The sequence below is a fragment of the Pieris napi genome, chromosome 22 (assembly GCF_905475465.1).
Source record: "Pieris napi chromosome 22, ilPieNapi1.2, whole genome shotgun sequence".
Lineage (NCBI taxonomy): Eukaryota > Metazoa > Arthropoda > Insecta > Lepidoptera > Pieridae > Pieris > Pieris napi.
This window is the reverse complement of record NC_062255.1, coordinates 9,342,119-9,360,557: the sequence shown is the minus strand read 5'-3', so window position 1 is coordinate 9,360,557 and position 18,439 is coordinate 9,342,119. Positions and strand designations below refer to the sequence as shown.

Sequence of the window (18,439 nt, the reverse complement as noted above, 5' to 3'; positions counted from 1 at the left end):
GAGTGCAGTAGCTGAAACAGCAGGGCAAAGGCATTTCTGGAGCCGTAAACAGATCAGCAGATCGATATAATGCACGTCCTCAATGTTGCCAGCACCTAAACTTCGATTAGTCAAAATATAGCAGTCCTATTAGTACCGTACTGCGTTGCGATTCTGTAACTCACTTTTCGAACTCTCACAGCGGTTTTCGCAGCGGCGGTCGAGCTCAAATCAGTCGTGAAGCAGTCATTTTACGATTTGGCATTCTGATAAACAATAATCTCCAAGCTCCCTCCTTATCAGAATGCCAAATCGAAAAATGACTGCCTCACGACTGATTTGAGCTCGACTGCCGCTGCGAAAACCGATGTGAGAGTTCGAAAAGTGAGTTACAGAATCGCAAGGCTGTTGGTTGATTATGCGTGAATAATAGAAGTCTGTGTAAATACCATTTTTTTCTAATGAATAAGTATTTTATTTATAATCTTTTTCCCACAAAAATATACAAGTAATACATTATGTATACAAATTATATGCCTTTTACTTTCATGTTATTCGTCTTGTATATCAATGTCAATTAGTGATTTAATAAACATAGTACGAACACATGTCTATTTCAAATTGGTTTGGAAATAAAAGGAGAAAATAAAACCAGACATAACTTATGATACTTTATTGAATAAACAGTTTAGCACAGCCTAGCTGTTCCTACGAAGCTACCGTTCCCTACACAAGGCAAGTTAACACATCTCGATCACTTCAAAAGCTGCAACATCTAGCAGATTTGTGTCTCATCGCTTGAACTATCACAGGAGTACTATTATTAATTCTGCGAATGAAGACTTATAGTTTTAAAATACATTTTGATATAGGTTAATTACGACAAGTTATAGAAAACGGATCGTTTATTATAGATAACAATACCTCTATGCGCGTATTTTTAATCATAACAATAGTTTCCCTATATCAAAATGCAATTCAAAATGGCGAATCCATAAATATCACATGAGTGCAATACATATTATTGACATTGCTAAGCATAGTCTAATGGTGATCAAAACTTAATTATTTTTACATTTCTGCTTAAAAGCACCAATTCGCTTACATTGTTAAATGAAAAAATATATTTCGATTAATAATTGCAGTTAATATGGGTTTTCCACTTTAATCCCATTTTAGGCAAATGAGAATCTTATCGTGTGTAGAAAATGTATAAATATCTATTGCGCAAAGGTCAATAATCAGATAAATTGACGTTTAAAAATGACCCCATGTGTATTAATTACGGGTTCTAGTGCCAGATACTTTTCTTGGCCGGCGGCTGAAATTAGTACTACCGTCGCCATTTTGAAATGTTTGTGTTTAATTTCTGTAATTTCTTGGAGTGTACAATAAATAATTTTACTATCTACTAACATCTAATAAAAATCCAACCAAAACGTATTTATTTTTATTCCTTGCAATATTAATTACAATGGCAAAATTTTAATTATCGATCTGTTCTGATTACTATTAATAGTACAGGTAGCAAAACCTATCATATTAGTTGTTCCTAAGTTTGTGTCTCATTTATTTAAGCCTAGAACTGTATTTTCTAGATAATAGTATACATTGTTTTATTAAGAAATTTCAATAAATTATTAGGTTAGCCTGCATGACTTCAAATTCTTCCCCTTATGATGGTTAATTTTTATTTACTGGCAATACTGACAGCGACGCTCTTACCGCCCAAGAAAAGAATGTCACACTGTAATTGCATAGGTAATGTATAAAAATAGTGTCAATGGCTTCTGTAAATTTTAACTAAATGTCAAAATGGGGCCATAGATTATATTTACTTCTGAAACCTATTTTTTGACGTCATTCATGACATTGACGATTATTTTAAATACATACTGTTTTAATAAATTTACGTAAATAAAACATAATAAATAAGAATTTGTATTAGTTTGGTTTGAAATTTAAGAGACACTGAAGCATGAGCATTTATTTTCACACCATATACATCGTGTCTGTGCCTTACGCCAATAGACTACAAACAATTAACAATTTACTAAAACAATTTGGTCAACGCTATAATTACACAACAATTATTACATAGTTCAGCTGATTAAAACATATATATCGCTTAAAGCAATCGGTGGGTTCAAATAAAACTATTTTACACGAACTATCAGCGATTTCAGATATTGAAAAAACTAGTTGCATTCCACTGGTTTCTCCAAAATTAATTTTGAAGTCGAACATCGCGAAATGGTTTGTCAATTTGTCCCAACCAAAGGAAAGGTTCCCGGGAATCGAACCCAACCCAACAATTTTCTATAAAATGTAATAATTTTAGAAGCTTTTGCTGATAGCACGTTAACAATGTTACTTCAATAAAGTTTTAAATTGACCTAATCTTACCTAAAGGAGCAGTTTTCACTTCAAAAATTAACTTTTTACCTACCGGGTATAAAGACAACGAAAATAAAAATAATTTTTGGTTTAAACTTGACGATATGTCGCAACCATAGTATTTTTTATTGAAAAAGGAAGAGAGAGAGAATGACGCCTTTTTACAGCTTTCCGAGTTCAAGGTGAGGCAAAATAAACCTTCCGGAAGTCAATCCAAATCAGTTCTCATTTTTTCCTTTTCTCTATCTGTTTGTTAAGCCCAATTTTATATGCACCAGAAGGCATAAGATGTTTCCCTTCACCGTATGGGCATTTTATTTCAGTTCTGTTCTGTCTCTATACCCAGTATCAATTAAGCGAAAAGTATCACCAAACCTGTATAACAGGAATCTAAGCGAGAAATTCTCGGAGATTTCAATTATTTATTCGAAATTGCAAAAAACGAGGTAATAAGTGCATTGTATGCGTAAGGACTAGATTAAAATAAGGTGCGCTTGATTCAAATTCATGACAATTTTTCTATACATCTGTGTAGCGAATCTAACGTAGATTTAAGATAAGTTTTTTTGAAGATAATATGGCTGGAAACAAAAAAAATTGTCACGAATTCTTTAATAATATTAAATATAGTTAAATAGGCACCATTTCATTTGATCCACCTTCAACCTTCCATTTTACACCGAGATTTTCTCATAATATATATACTTTTGTTAGGCACTTCAAAACAAAATATATAAAAACATTCTTAAATTTTCGATAAAATAGAAAAATGTTCAGAAACAGATGCTCGTTTGCGTTAAACCAGAGTCTCCCAACGCCCACGCCCCGCAGGGGGCAATTTAATTGTTAATTGCTATTCGAAAATGGTTTCGACGATTTTCTTCTTATATATTTTGAAAATTTATTTACTGTATTCCGTCAACAATTTCCTAGTAATTTCTTTCTAAAACTTTTAGGGAACAATTTTTAATTTTAAGGATGGGCAGATGGAAGGGCATGGGTCAAAAAGCTTGGGAAACACTGCATAAACGAAATATTATTTCCTCTCGGGTAAATTCCAAGCCGTCAATTCCTTTAGGAACTAAGTGCAAATAATTAAAAAAAGCTCAGTGCTTTACCTAAACCTATCTATTCAAGGCAATGACAAGCATTTATTGTATTACTCACTATATTATATTGAAAAGGTTTTTAATATTAAATTATAATATTGTACAAGGTTTTTATGACACCGCACTGTCATTTTATAGTGACATAAAATTTCCGATTATATTCTGTCAAAGCTATTTTTTAGTCCATATTAAAAAATATTTTTGACATAAACTTTACTGACTATTTATTTTTTTACATTCTGGTGTTGTGTCAAAAAATCTTGTACGCAAATTGATTTGATGAATAGTTGTGAATCATGGCAACAATTTTTATGGTATTTCTGATATCTATGGAGAATTGACTTAAAATAATTGACAAAGGATATGAGGTAGAAAATATTACTAAATTATAAATGCTTAATACAGGGTGTGACAATTATATGATTTTTTATTTCATTTTTTTTATTAATTTTATTAATTCGTCTACTTTACTGAGAATAAAAATTATAAATAATATTTACAAGGAAAAGCATACAATTGTGCTAGTAAAATGTAAACACAATTAAAAATATTTAACAAAATATTTTTGACATTTTGAACACGTAATTTTCATACACAAAAACAAATAATTAAAAATTATTTAACAAAATCTTTTTTTAAATTTTGGACACGCAATCATCAAACACAAAAAAATAAATAATTAAAAATATTTAACAATTAGAACACGTGATACACATTTAAATTTAATAATTAAAACAGTTAACAAACACCCTGCGTATTAAATTACATACTATATTCACTTTGAGCACACCCTGTATAACTGAAGCCTCCAACAAACCATAATGAACTTATAATATCGACATTATTTAAAGTGATTTAGTGAATAAATATTAATAATCTAACTTTATTGAACCTGTAGACATCGGGCGGGACAACCTGTAGATTACGGTATACGAACCGACTGAAGTACTTTACTCGCCTGGAAATATATAAGCCTTATAAACTGTCGTTAGTTAATCAAGGATATATGACTCTTTAAAATATGTAAAAGAAATCAATGACGCTACAACCTTTTTTAGGTCTGGGCCTCAGATTTATGTATCTGTTTCATGATCATAATCTAATAGGAAAGTAGGTGATCAGCCTCCTGTTTCTGACGCGCCGAAAGTCAATTGATCAGTCGAGGATCGAACCTACGACCTCAGTAAACTCAAAACTCTGGTCTGAGTTTAAATCATAGTTGAACTTATTTCTGTGCGTGTGTCACTAAACGGCTGCACTGATTTTGATGAAATTGTGTTCAATAATTTTTGAAATTTTCGTATATAAAATTTATTTCGTTTGCCAGGTCCGCTATTATATATTTAATTTACGCGAATATTTTTTTATATACTAAACGCAAATTTACATTTAAGTACTTTTCAGCACTCATAGAGAAACGTCAAATTGACAGATAACAATGTATTATTAGGACTTAATTTTGAAATGTTGCCATTTTACCGCCACGTATATATATATATAAAAATCATGTTTATATCCATTAGACCATGTGGCGTCAATTATTACGCCACATTTGACTGACATCAAAATGGATAAACTAATTTTGATAAAGTTAAATTTTTTGTTCCCTTACCTCATACTCCCGGTCATCAGAAATAAGACCGGTGACACACAAAAGCTGGTACTGCCTAGCTCTAAGTGCGCTGGAGCCGCGCCTTAATAATCTCAATGCACCGGCGCATGCGCTCATACTTCCGCACACTACTTGACGCACCTGTAATTTCGTGGAGTTAAAATTGCTGTATATTTTTTGTTTTAACCGCACTTACAGCTATTATAAAGAAAAATACTTCTTATTTTTTTATTCTACATTTTTTATTAAAATATGTTCTTTTGTGTTTTAAAATTGTAAATTATTTTTTTTGTGCCTAAATTATTTTATTTTTTTGTGTCTAAATTATTTTATATTTTTGTATTTTTTAAATTTATTTTTTTACCTGAGCAGGCGAATGCGATGGGTCTAACACTAGTAATGTCGCCTTGCCGTCCTTGTGTTTCTCATAGCCTATTATGGTTCGCGAATGACCTGGAATTATTATAGAAAAAATATATTTAATTTCATTATATAAATAATATTTAACGAACTTACCTGACTCTAAAAAGAAGGAGGTTGTCAGTATAAATTGTTTGTGAATTATTTTTTGATGATCTATATAGTTTTCTAAGTATATTTGCTAAATTTAAATGAAAATGTATGTCTTCTATCTTAATTTTACTAAAATCAGTTATATTATAACTATATAAAATTCTCGTGTCGCGGTGTTTGTGGTTAAACTCCTCCGAAACGACTCGATCGATTTTCATGAAATTTTGTGTGCATGTCTGAGAATCGAGTTTGGGTATATCTGAGAATCGTACAACATCTATTTTTCATCCCCCTAATTGTTAAGGGTAGTCCACCCCTAAATATTTTATTTTTATTTTTAGATATTTTTTTCTATTTTTATTTTTTTATGATACAGCATTAAAACATACATACATATAACCCTACTTTCACCCCTCTACGATCAACCCTTATTTTTTATTATAAATGATATACATGGCAAAACGACGTTTGCCCGGTCAGCTAGTTATAACTATATATATCTGATATATTTAGCCCAAGTTTTATTTTAAAAAAAAATACCTTGATGCTGTAAGTACAGGGGCGGTTTAAAAGCTAGTGGTTCATCATGGAAGTACTTGTGGACCCACTCGAACAGGGCTGGGTGGCTTCCGTCAGCTGATGTCGGCTTATGGAAGTCTATTAGTGAACACCTGGAAAGGATTTTTTGAAGTTATACTTCTTTTGGCGGGGAAAAGGGAAAAATGATGAGCGTAAATTTTTACGATGCGCGCGCACACCGTCACAAAAAACCGACACCCTGAAGTTAGCTATAGTCAACATTTTAGTTTTTTCTACAAACAGAATAATAAATTTGTAAAGATTTTTATCTTGTTACGCCAAAGAAGTATAACTTTTATCGCGTGTACGTGGTCACACACGTTTTTTTTAAAACAGGGAGCGACCTAGTGTTCAGTGATGGGCGCCCATGGACACTCTGAATGCCAGAGGGCTCGTAAGCGTTGCCTTTCATAGACAAGTAGAACAGCCGTCTGTTGTCTTTGAGACATTTCCTTACAATGTTTTCCTTCACTTTACGGTGCACGGGTTTGAACCTACTGCTGCTGCTGCTGCTGTTAATAACCAGACTTTAGTGACGTAATATATCTCTTGTATTCAAATGGGAAAGTAAGTGATCAGGCATTTGTGTCTGCACAAGTGGAACTTAGAGGAGATTCCAGATTCTAGAATTTCTTACTACAGTGAAGGAAGACTTACTTTATCCTAAGGGACGAGAGTACAGTGACCACTTCACAAGCCCCAATCCATTTCCTCGTGTTGTGCAGCTTCGAACCCAACTGTTCGGAACCCTGTTGAAGGCTTTGAATGTAATGACGTCACAAGTTTGCAATTCAATGCGGTCAAGCACTAAATATGAAATAAATAATCGTTCGTTAACCGTTAGTGACAGCATGGTCAACATGACAAAATTACCATTATAGACAAACTGTTAGGTCGAAGATCCAAGATGGTAAAGTCCAATCCATGATGGCATTCCTAGAACGAGGAGCGAACAGTTGACAGGCCATGCATGACATTACATGACCATGCGTGACCATGCTACAAGAACGTTAAACAATTTTTTTTTTTTTTATAGAACGGGGGGCAAACGGGCAGGAGGCTCACCTGATGTTAAGTGATACCGCCGCCCATGGACACTCTCAATGCCAGAGGGCTCGCGAGCGCGTTGCCGGCCTTTCAAGAATAGGTACGCTCTTAATACATGTAAAGTGTTGACTTAACCGGTTTATATCAGCGCAATACCCTTATGTGTTATAATTATCTTATAATATCTAACCTGGGTATCGAAGCCGAGACTCCAAGCCCTCTCGACGAGTCGTTGTAAAGTGGGTATAGAGGGTACGCAGTCGCACTCACGTTCCGTGACCCCGCTGAGCAGAGCCGCAAATGGGGGGTGACGGAGGAGAGACGAGAGTACCATTTGCATGTTCCTGGTAAATTAGTCCAAATATTATGAAAGATATAGATACGATCTGATAAAGAGTGAGAGGGGCGTGTAGGGGCACCCGCCCCCTAGAGGATCAAAAAACTTTTAATTAAAAAAAAAAACCTAATAATTACTATGTTTTATTTATTACACAATCAAGACCACGGTAAAATTTTCAATTGTGTAGATCTAAACTTCTCCTCGACTATAGGCCGGCGACGCACTTGACACCTGCTCTTACGTAGGTATAGAAATGTACATTACATATTCTTATATTATTCTATTTATAATATATAAATTATCTCACCTATAACCACACCCCCATCCCCTATCCCCATAAGTACTGGCGTAGTGGTCCACCGCACTGCAAAGGTATGTCTTCACAATACTTGGGTTCTGAGCGTTTAGTTGCACTATCCTTTCCAATATTCCTAGAACACATAGTATGTATATTCTGTATATGTTTTTGTTTCAAATCCAAAATGCACCGAAAAATTCACATAACATATACATAACACTATATGTATGATAAACTCCAACTCCTAATCGTAAAAAATAGATCTACACCAGTTTATTATAATCCTTATCTTTCTCTATTCATCATTAAGAGTGCAGTGATATAATACTGGACAGAGTGTCATTTCTAACAAAAAATGTGGCAAAATTATTTTGGCACTAAAAGGCAGGCAAACCATTTATTGAAGCTATATTATAACATACAATGACCGAATCAATGCAGGTAAATCCGCATGGCACAGCTAGTTTAAAATAATAAAAAAAATCATCTACTTTTCATACCCTGGTGTTAAAAAACAATTAACATAATCTATGGAAACAATTATTTGGAAATAAATGTTTAAAAAAGACAATACCAAAATTAACAAAAATCATCCGCTAAAATAAAAATTTTGCTACACAATTAACTTACCACTGGTTTTAGAACACCCTGTATCCAAGCCAGAAGCAGAGGCCCGACGAAGGCCTACACTGCGTTCATAATAGCCAGCTACAGATAGGGCTCCACTGTACACCGCTCGCTTGAGACTGCTAGCTGCTCGACTACTGTAGCCTTCTTCATCTTCTTCCATACCATATTGAGCCTACAATATATACAACTTTATATTTATTATTTCGTGTAAATATAAATTTCCCATAAACATGCAGGCTCAAATTATTTTTACATCCTAGATGAGTAATTTTATAGGTACCACTTTTATTTCCTAAATATCAAAATCATACACAACAATTGTTACCAAACATTGAATAAAAACTATGTGATTTGTGCATTGACAAATTTATATTGTATTGTAATTCGTATGTAGACTCAAACATTGAAATTATAGTGAAGAATCAATACATGTTTATTGTTTTTAATTCAAGCATCACATCATACTTAGATAAAATCAAATGTACAATGAGTGATTTTGGTTAGTGCCCGTTAAGTTTCTATGTTAAGAGGTGTTATTCCATATCTTTTTAAACACAAAAAAAAACTATCATTACAATTGCCTTAATGTAATATGTAGTACATTAAGAGTTTTTCCTAGGCTTAACTTTAATATAAACACATTGTAAGCCTATTACTTAAAATCTTCTTATTTTTATGAAAACAATAATAACTATAAAGTCATATACAGACCCTAAGTAACTGAAACTCTTGTTCTTCCCGAGTCTTCTGAGCTTCTCTTTCAGCTTCAGACAATGATGAAGCACCCATGTCTTCGCCTCTTTCAAAATGTTCTTCTATGTGCTGAATCTTAAGCAAAATATTTAATTTCTTAACTTAGCATGTAGTCAAAGTAACAAATCCAAAAAATGTCTACAGTTTACTTGTTTGGTACGGGTTACAGTACAGTTTTAATTCCTCAAGTCAATATACAAAATTTTTATTTGTGAGATATGCCTACTCAAATTTAACTAAGATTGAGAAAGATATTTTCCACTGCCTTATAGTATTTCACTCTACACTTAGTTGGTTAATTATTTTTAATAGATAAAATTACCAATTCATGCTGCGAGACTGGTAATGGCTGACAACATATTGGACAGTTGCTGACAGGACTCTCTTCCATCATAATCACATCATCACAAGATGCATTGTCTACTTGCTCCTGAAAATATTGTTCTTCGGTAATATTACACTTCCCCAACATATTATATTAAAAAAGATTGAAATTGCAAATATAAGTGAACTAATTAGCTAAAATTAAAAACAATAACCAGACAATATGTGTCAATGATAAGAATCCTTATAGATGGGATAATTAAGTTTTAATCAGCAAAAGTGACAATATTTATTATAAAGTTATTAATATTTATAATGTTGCAATCAACAACAAACTATTATTTTAATAACAGAAACTGATTTTTAAATAAAATACTAACTGGTTTTTGGGGACTCAAGATGTCCCGATGTTCCACATTCACATGGAGTTCCACATCAGAGCCATTCGCAAATTCTTTCTCACAAATAGGACACTGGAATGACGAGCTATGTGGTCCAGGTGATAACGCCATGGCACTTAACGCCAACGTAGGATTATCTAAGTTTATTGTAGGATTTGCAAGACCTAATGTAGGGTTCGCTAGACTTAATGTGGCATTATCTAAATTATCATAAGAATTTTCATTTCCCATAACAGAAGGAGATGTTAAATCGAAGTGTGCACGGTTTATATGTTCTTCCAATTTCCGCGGACATGATGACTTAAAATCACAAAGAAGACACTGTAAGTAAATATATTATTAGAAATAATGTAACGAATGTAAAGCTCAAGTAATAAGTATATTTAACATAACATTAGAATTTAAAGTACTAAAACAACTAGTGAATTTAAAAATTATGACAAGTGTACACTTTCAAATTGCAATTCCCGCCAACTACTTCAAATTTTTGACAGCCAACACGTAAAATGTTACCAGTTATATACAGTAGATGAACTTTTTCTGTGTTTTAATGAAAGAACATAAAATATAATATAATTTTTGCACTTACTTGGACAGTTGGACTTGGCGTCGGTGCCAATTTTTTTGGTGTATTCGACTTTAGTTTTAAAGCTAACTGTGATCTCAATGGTGATCCCTGCCCGGCACTTGCCATAGCTAACTTGTTTTTTTTTGGAGAACCATCATAGTTATTTACGTTATTGTGTGTTGGGCTTGAATTAACACCTGAGGAAAAAGTTCAAATATAAAACGAGTATTATCTGTGGTATTTATTTATGACAACGACCTATTGTTAATCTATTTTCTAAACCCACTTTTCTTATCAAGGCCATTCATCATTTCCTTTTCATTTGCAGTTTCTTTATTTTTCTTTTTAATAACTCCATTACTTATATTGTTATTTTTTACACCATTAGCTAGATTAAGATTTTTAGGCGACCGTGAGAATCTATCTTCGTCTTTTTCACTTCTATGGTTACAGTTCTCCTTTTCCTGATATCCGTTGTGATAGTAACTATTATTCTTGGATATAGCGCCATTGTGAAAAGACGTGGAGACCTCAACAGGGCTGTGCCATCCGTTGATTGAACCCGGAGTGTTGTAACTGCAGCTGTCTGTAGTTGTCATTTTTGAGTCTTCGTCGTAACTGAAATTATACTTTTATTAGAAAAGTAATTAAACATTACTAGAAATATTACGCCACAAATAAAAAAAAAACGCATCATTTATTTACGTGTTTTGAATTTAAGTATTGTTTAAAAACGTAAAATTATTTTGTGCCGTAAGTACTAACTACACGTCGACAATAATCAAATTTATCTAACTAACCCTGGACTTTGATCATCTATGAACGCCATTAGCTCTCTTTCTGGCGTGAGATAGTGGAGATGGACTCTTTGCACATGGTCCACTAGTTGTGGCTGTGGTACCGTGCAGTCACAGAAGGGGCAATCTGGTCTTCCTGCCACGTGGGCCTCCAATGTATGTGAACGCATCCCCTCATCTGTCAGGCCCTCTGCCCCGCACAGTTCACAGGTATATGGAAAAGGGCTACTTGACATCGTGCTGTAAATTTTATGTCTGTCATGTCATGCTTAGGTCATAAAAAAGCAAGAAATAAAGCAAGATTTTTGTTGGCGTTTTAAGCACTGCTGGTAGTTCTATGTTAGAGTGTTTGGAATGAGAACTGGGGTGATAGTTATGCCCATTTTTTATTTAATTCAATCATGTGCAGTATGAATATCGTGGAACACACAAAACAGTACTGTCAAAATAATATGAAAGTTACTAAGCGTTTAGTTGTAATTCCGCAGACTCTATAAAGTGATATGTGGAACACGATTTGAACTAGAGCGAAAGAAAATTTCTATAAAATGCGCCAAATACATTTTATGATTTGGTTTTTAATATAAAAATATTAAAAACTATATTAACATTTCAAGCTTTCACAAAAATACGAAAAACACCTAGCACCTATTTCTTATTGTCATTTTATTACATGTGATCATACATAGAATGAGTACCAAAAACGAGACTTACTCGAACTATAACTTCCGTGTGTCAAAATCTATATATTTATATAATATACACATATAAACTTAAATCTCTACACTGAAACCTACCGTTAGATTTAAAAAATACAAATTATTAAATCACTGCATATAGTAACACTAAATGTTCAATTTAACGGTAAACATAGTACGCATATAAATTTAAGGAAAACAAAGCAATATTTTATTTGAATGTAATGTATGTAACAGTTTAACATCTTACGCCACATTACGCTTGTCTTCATATTAAATTTGTTTGGCAGACAGAACACTTGACCTAAAAACCTAGACAATTCTCGAGTCTCGTCTGTTTAAAGCAATAAAATTATCCTTCCTTTATAACTTATCAGTATCGATCTTCTACAAATTGCAATAGCGTGATTATTTCTGGCGTCAATTAGTTATTAAATTATTGGTAGCTAATTTTTCAATGCGGTAACCCAAAGATAAAATTATAATTTAAATTTCGAATGATTTCATTGACAATTGACCATAAATTATCAATCTTTAAAATTTCCGCTTTAATTTGAATCTGTCATATTCACTTACGCGATATTATTATTTGCTTATTGTTTTTATAACCAATAAATATTTGAATAGTTTCTGGTCGTACGTTTTTGCTTATAAATTATTTTCGGAAATGTATAGCAAATTTTACCGCAAGAATATCGTATTCGTCAAAGACCACATAATCTCACATTAAATATATGTTATATATAGTTAGATTATTATGTACAGAAAAATTGTAATACCTATATACTACCAAAATAGGTTTAAGTGAAGATTTGCAATCAAAAATATAAAGATTTCGTTAATTCGTTTATAATCTGGAAATAAATGAATTAATAAAGAATTAGCGTCCTTAAATTAATACAAAAAGTTCGCATAGTGACGATTCACAACATTGAATAGAGCTAAGTGTCAAATCAATAAAATTACCGCAGTTTTGTTTTCAAGGAAAAAGTCCCGCTAGAAAATGTTTTATCTATATTTTCTTTTAATACAATTATCTTATTACTTTTTTAAACATATATTATAGCTTTTAAATTTTTATATATATAGATTAAGCAAAAAGGAAGATTACTTACATTTATTTATTGTCAAATTTTAGCGGGAAACCCAACGTCTTCAGTTCACAACACTATCTAATTGGTTTTTTCTTGATAATATGAGCTATTTGTTCTGACATTTTCTGACATTTAAATAATATACATTTTATTATTGTTCTATCGACTGTGAACGAGCGCCATTCATGAATTTCACGGGCACTGAAAAAAAAAACAGGAAAACAACTACGCATGCGGAACTACGAAAGCGCCTCTAGGGACAGGAAAATGAACTAAATTTAAATGAATAAATTATTCGAGAACAATTTAAGTGTAATCATTTCAGAACGATTGCTTGAATTTCAATGAAGCATTTACTTTTATTTCTGTTAATAAATTTATAAGGAATACGTTTAGTTATTTTCTGACATATTGTATTTACATTGTTTACTCCATCTGTCGGCGGCTAAGTTAAGCACTATGTTGAGTTCCAGGCACTAGGTATTATGAGGTTCTGTATTTAAGAATGCAGTTTTCACAGATGCCTACAGATGGATGAATATTAAAGGAATTAAGAAAAATTGCTTCATCTAGAACTTTTTCCTTCAACGTAAAGGAGATACGCAAATATTGATATACTAGGTATGTTTATTAAATATGTATAATACGAGCATAATGTATTTAATGAAGTTTATATTAAACAGTTTATTATTTATAAATATGCTCCCCGAAAGCTAATAAGATTTTTTTCATTTTGCGATAATTTTTTTATAATACCTAAATTTAAAGGAAAAATGTTTTTTATTCCTTGAATAAATATTTAATGGGACAAGGGGCTGTACATTATTTTCAATCATAAATACCACGCACTGCTGGTGTAGTGGTATCATGCAAGATTCCCATTCTTGCGACCCGGGTTCGATTCCCGGGCAGTGCAGTAAATTTTTGTCAAATTGTCCCTAAACAAATATTTTTTTTATTTTGAAATAATATATTTGTTACACTCATGTACTATTATTGCTTTAAAAAATTAAATGACTACTGATAAACTTTATAGTCTAAACTCTAAACCAAGACATTAAATAAATTGCAATAAAATAGCATCAAGAGACTCATTTAATGTGCGATATTATTCATAAATGATAAATTAACTCTACGGTAACCAAGTCATATGAATTAAACCATGAAATAAAACGTCACTCCGGGAACACTCCCGTTCCCGAGTCTCGTAATATTTTAATATGGCAATGACAATAGACAAATGACAGCACGTACGTGAAATGGCGGGCAATATCATTAGCTTTATAGTCTGTGCATAATAGAATCCTATTTCATGCAACAAAGCTTTCTTCAACTTAGCATACAGTTTTCCCGTCTTTTCGCCACAAAGGAGGTTTTTAAAGTCCTGGAAGTGCTTTTTAATAATAATGTAAATATAATGCAGTGTGTCTTTAAAAGTCAGTTTTCTAAGGGCGTATTGAATATTGTTTTATTTAACGTTTTATCATAGTAATCTTCTAAGAATAACGCGTAATTACATTTCTGTAGTGTCAAATTTATAATGATTTGTCAAGTCTATAATTAGTTTTGCGTACCTTTGCATCTGTTTCAATTGTGTTGTTATAAAATTAAACTAAATTACTTTGTCAAATTCGTTTTCCTAGTTTTTAAATTGTTCAAAAAAACGGTTTTACGAAACAACGCGATTTCCAGTAACGCAGTCCGGGTATACCGAGTTATATATTGTATGTTATTATTTTCTTATGTAGCCAAGTCCACATTTCAAGGATCGTCATGCTCGCTTAAATGTCATTGCTTGTGGCGGCGTCCATGCGTCGGGTTGTCTCTCTCCCTAAAATATGGCGAGGGGGCCGATGGCTGGCCATGCGTCATACTCGTGAACGGGTGCTGCTTGTGGTGACTGGTCGTACTTGAATTCGTGTATGCGGTGATGTTAATTATTTCGACTATGTGTTTGCGTGTTGTTCCCACGAGAATGTAAGTGCGTGCTCCTATTTCACCATGCCTCCTGCTGATAGGGGACAAGTCTTTGTTTTTATTTATGTTCTTATTATTAATTACTTAAAATGTCATGTGGAACATGGTGTAATGGTTGCAGCTCCTTACAACCGTTGTGTAAAAAAAAAAAACAAAAAAAAAACCATGGCGATTAAAAAGAGTGGCGGAGAGTTTATTGCCAGTTCTTCTCTTCCGTTCTACGCCCTTGATTTGAGAACTGGCAGTAAATGTAAAATTAGAAGCATTAATATTTATATCTTTAATGACGAATCACAAGTGTACATTGTGTTACCTACGTGAATAAATGATTTTTGAATTTGAATTTGAATTTATAAGGGGGATTAAAATATTCGGAAAAGACCGGTTCTTTTGGGTTTTTTGCAGATCCGCGTTCTTGATCAAGTATAGCGAGTGCGACAATAACATTTTAATTAAAAGTAGTCTTACCGATGATTTCAGAACTTCCTAGATTTAACTATAGGCATTTAAGATAAGTTTCTGAGATAGACACAAGAGAACAAACTATTTCGGCTCTAAAACATTTTCACTGTCTAGAGTACGCACTTAGAGAGCCAAATCTTTAAGTGCACATCCGGGGTTTGAACGGATATATTATGATTTCTAGTAATAAAATATAGAATATTTGGACTTTTTGAAATAAGACAGAATAAAACGGAATAAAAATAACTAAATTTACATACAGTAATTTATCTAATTATACTGAAGAGCGATTTACGATTGTTTCATTTTTTTAAATATAATTACGATGACATAATTACGGTAATTTTGATGGCTATGTTATGGTTGTTGCTATCTCTTTCACGAAAGCAAAATTAAGTAAACAAGTATTACTAAGATTGTGCACAAAATCGTTTCCGTAGAATAAAGACATACCTACTCGTGCTTTTATAATACAATGTGTTACAAAAAATATGAAAAAAAAAATACAATGAAGAGAACACATTCAAACAGTCGTAATAGTGCTTCACAACTTTGTTCCCGGTCAAGCAAAATTTAGATAAATTTATATTAACTACCTATTATAATACATGGATGGATTATCCAGGGTTTTAATGGAGAATTAAAATTGGTCAAAACAATTAAAAATAACGAGTTTGCCCAGTACTTCTAGCCCGGAATAATTTTAACGAGTTTGAGGCCTCATGAATTTTCATCACGTCCTGCTTGGAATATTCATTCGTTTCCAAGCAATGTTGGAATTCTTAGTACATACATAGTTCAGTTCAATGTCACGTAGAATCTTTTGAGGGTCAAAAAAATTGACACGTCAATGTAATAACTTCCGTCTTCAGTTTCCTTCGGGTTGTGTATAACATTTAAAATTACATTTTTAAGGGCAAAGCGTCCTCTCCTATATCTGAAATAATATTTATATATTTATTTTATATATTTTATTTATATATAATAGTTTCATTCAATATTTCTACATTAAGTTATTTTATTTGTGGTTTTAATCGTATTTTAACCCTTTTTAGATGGTAATCTTAGTAATTTTATTTAATACATAAAACACTATTCAAAACTTAATTTTGTTTTGATAAATTTTTAAGTATTGTTATTATTACAAATTGTAAATAACAATACTTGAAAAAAATCTTTTTCTAAGAAAATGCGATATGGAGTTGATGTGGGACATCTTAGTATCAATAATATTCAAGTATTAATTAATTATTATTTTTTATTTAAAGAAGGTACCTACGTTTTCCTTTTGTAAAGATAAAATTTGTACAGAATTTGAATGCTTCTCCCACTCCATAAACTTTTTCGTATATTTTTTTTTATGATTTAAAAATACGTATAACCGTTTTACTGTCACCAACTCCAATTTACCTATTTCCATTTTTCCAATAAACCTCTGCCAGGTCAGCCAGTATAAAGAAAATCCAAAAAATAAAACCAAAAATGTAATTACAGTACATTTTCGTCCAGCGTCCTTTTCCGCACTAGAATAATTTGAAATTTTTTGATTACAGTTTCATAGTATTCAGGTAATCTATGTTATATTTAAATCTCTTTGTATGAAGACCTTTGTGAGGTTTCATTCGGTATTCTGTAACGCAGAGTGAATTTGAGCGGGAAGCGAGCCTTGGGGGAAATAACAAGAGTTATTGTAAGCGCGCTGAATGCATAATCTACGCTATAATGTACGGACTTGGTGCTATTCACACCATATTCAAAACTTAAAGAAACTTTTCTGTATCTACCGAGGGAACCAACACGGCTGTGGGTGCTTGCATGTTGCACCATAGTGTATTCAAAAAACTGTTACACCATGGCTATCAAACTATTTAATCACCTTCCTAGAAGTTATAGATCACTGCCGTGTTATGCTTTCAAGGGGAAGGAGATTAAATTTTAAAAGTCAAGGTGCTTTTAAATGGAAGGTATTTAGACCATAAGTTTTGACAACAATTATAAATATCTTTAGGTACTGTCATTATTATGGTATTATATTAATTTGAGACATTGCGTCTCTATGCGTATTCTAGAAAGCGTACCATGGAGAGTTGTTTGGGTTAATCCTTCCTGCCTCGTTTCAACCGTACGAGGAGTATTAATTCAAAATTTCATCAGCATCACCTTGTCACAATATTATGTTTAAAATTTAAATCTAGGTGACAAATGACAGGTGACATTAGTATCTAGTTAACGTATAGATTTATGAGTGAGTGAATACTAAGAATTTTATAATAACTAAACGACCCAGCGGCGCCACAAGATCTGGGCTTCAATTTTTTTTTATAGAACAACAAAAACGGGCAGGAGGCTCACCTGATGTCGAATTTGTTCGGAAATACTTCAGTGGGCAGCTGAATTTCGTATTCTGCCTCAACGTCCGATGATGAAACTCAGCTACAGGTATTAATCCGAACAACTCCTCTGAACACTCTCCATGGTAAATGCGGTAGAAGATGCAGAGTGACCATCTCTACGTAAAATGTTACGTGATATTTTTTTCCAATTAATAAGCTGGTGATCAGCCGTCTGTGCCACACGCCATTTTTTTGGTACTCAATACAGTTTCCTCAAACATGTATCAGATTTGAATAAATGTGTTGAGTTTATTACTATTCGTTTTGGAACAGCCTCACGATTCACGGTGTTCTAATATATCTACTAGTAAAAATAATGCCTTGAAGTCAGTCAGTCTAGTCAAGTTACAACGAAATGTTAACAATCTTACACTTGTAGCCAATCAATTGTAAAACGTCAGTTTTGGTAGTGATTTGAAACTAGTTGAGTTTCATACATTCATAAAATGTAATATAACATTCTCGCTC

General features: G+C 32.6%; 1 protein-coding gene and 1 non-coding gene across 2 annotated transcripts; one reads left to right on the top strand and one right to left on the bottom strand.

Moving 5' to 3' along the window:
- Positions 1 to 4,165: 4,165 nt before the first annotated feature.
- Positions 4,166 to 13,348, bottom strand: LOC125060794 (zinc finger-containing ubiquitin peptidase 1-like). Its single transcript, XM_047665864.1, has 15 exons — positions 13,161 to 13,348; positions 11,351 to 11,587; positions 10,837 to 11,168; positions 10,572 to 10,747; positions 9,962 to 10,303; positions 9,580 to 9,687; positions 9,216 to 9,332; positions 8,505 to 8,676; positions 7,884 to 8,007; positions 7,427 to 7,580; positions 6,847 to 6,938; positions 6,151 to 6,281; positions 5,462 to 5,550; positions 5,098 to 5,238; positions 4,166 to 4,443 (listed from the first exon to the last, which is right to left on the bottom strand). Exons 2-15 carry the CDS (start codon positions 11,581 to 11,583, stop codon positions 4,408 to 4,410), a joined length of 2,247 nt encoding a protein of 748 aa, XP_047521820.1. The 5' UTR covers positions 11,584 to 11,587; positions 13,161 to 13,348; the 3' UTR covers positions 4,166 to 4,407.
- Positions 13,349 to 13,984: 636 nt separating this feature from the next.
- Positions 13,985 to 14,055, top strand: Trnag-ccc. The gene has a single exon. It is a non-coding gene; the product is annotated as a tRNA-Gly (tRNA).
- The last annotated feature ends 4,384 nt before the right edge of the window (positions 14,056 to 18,439 follow it).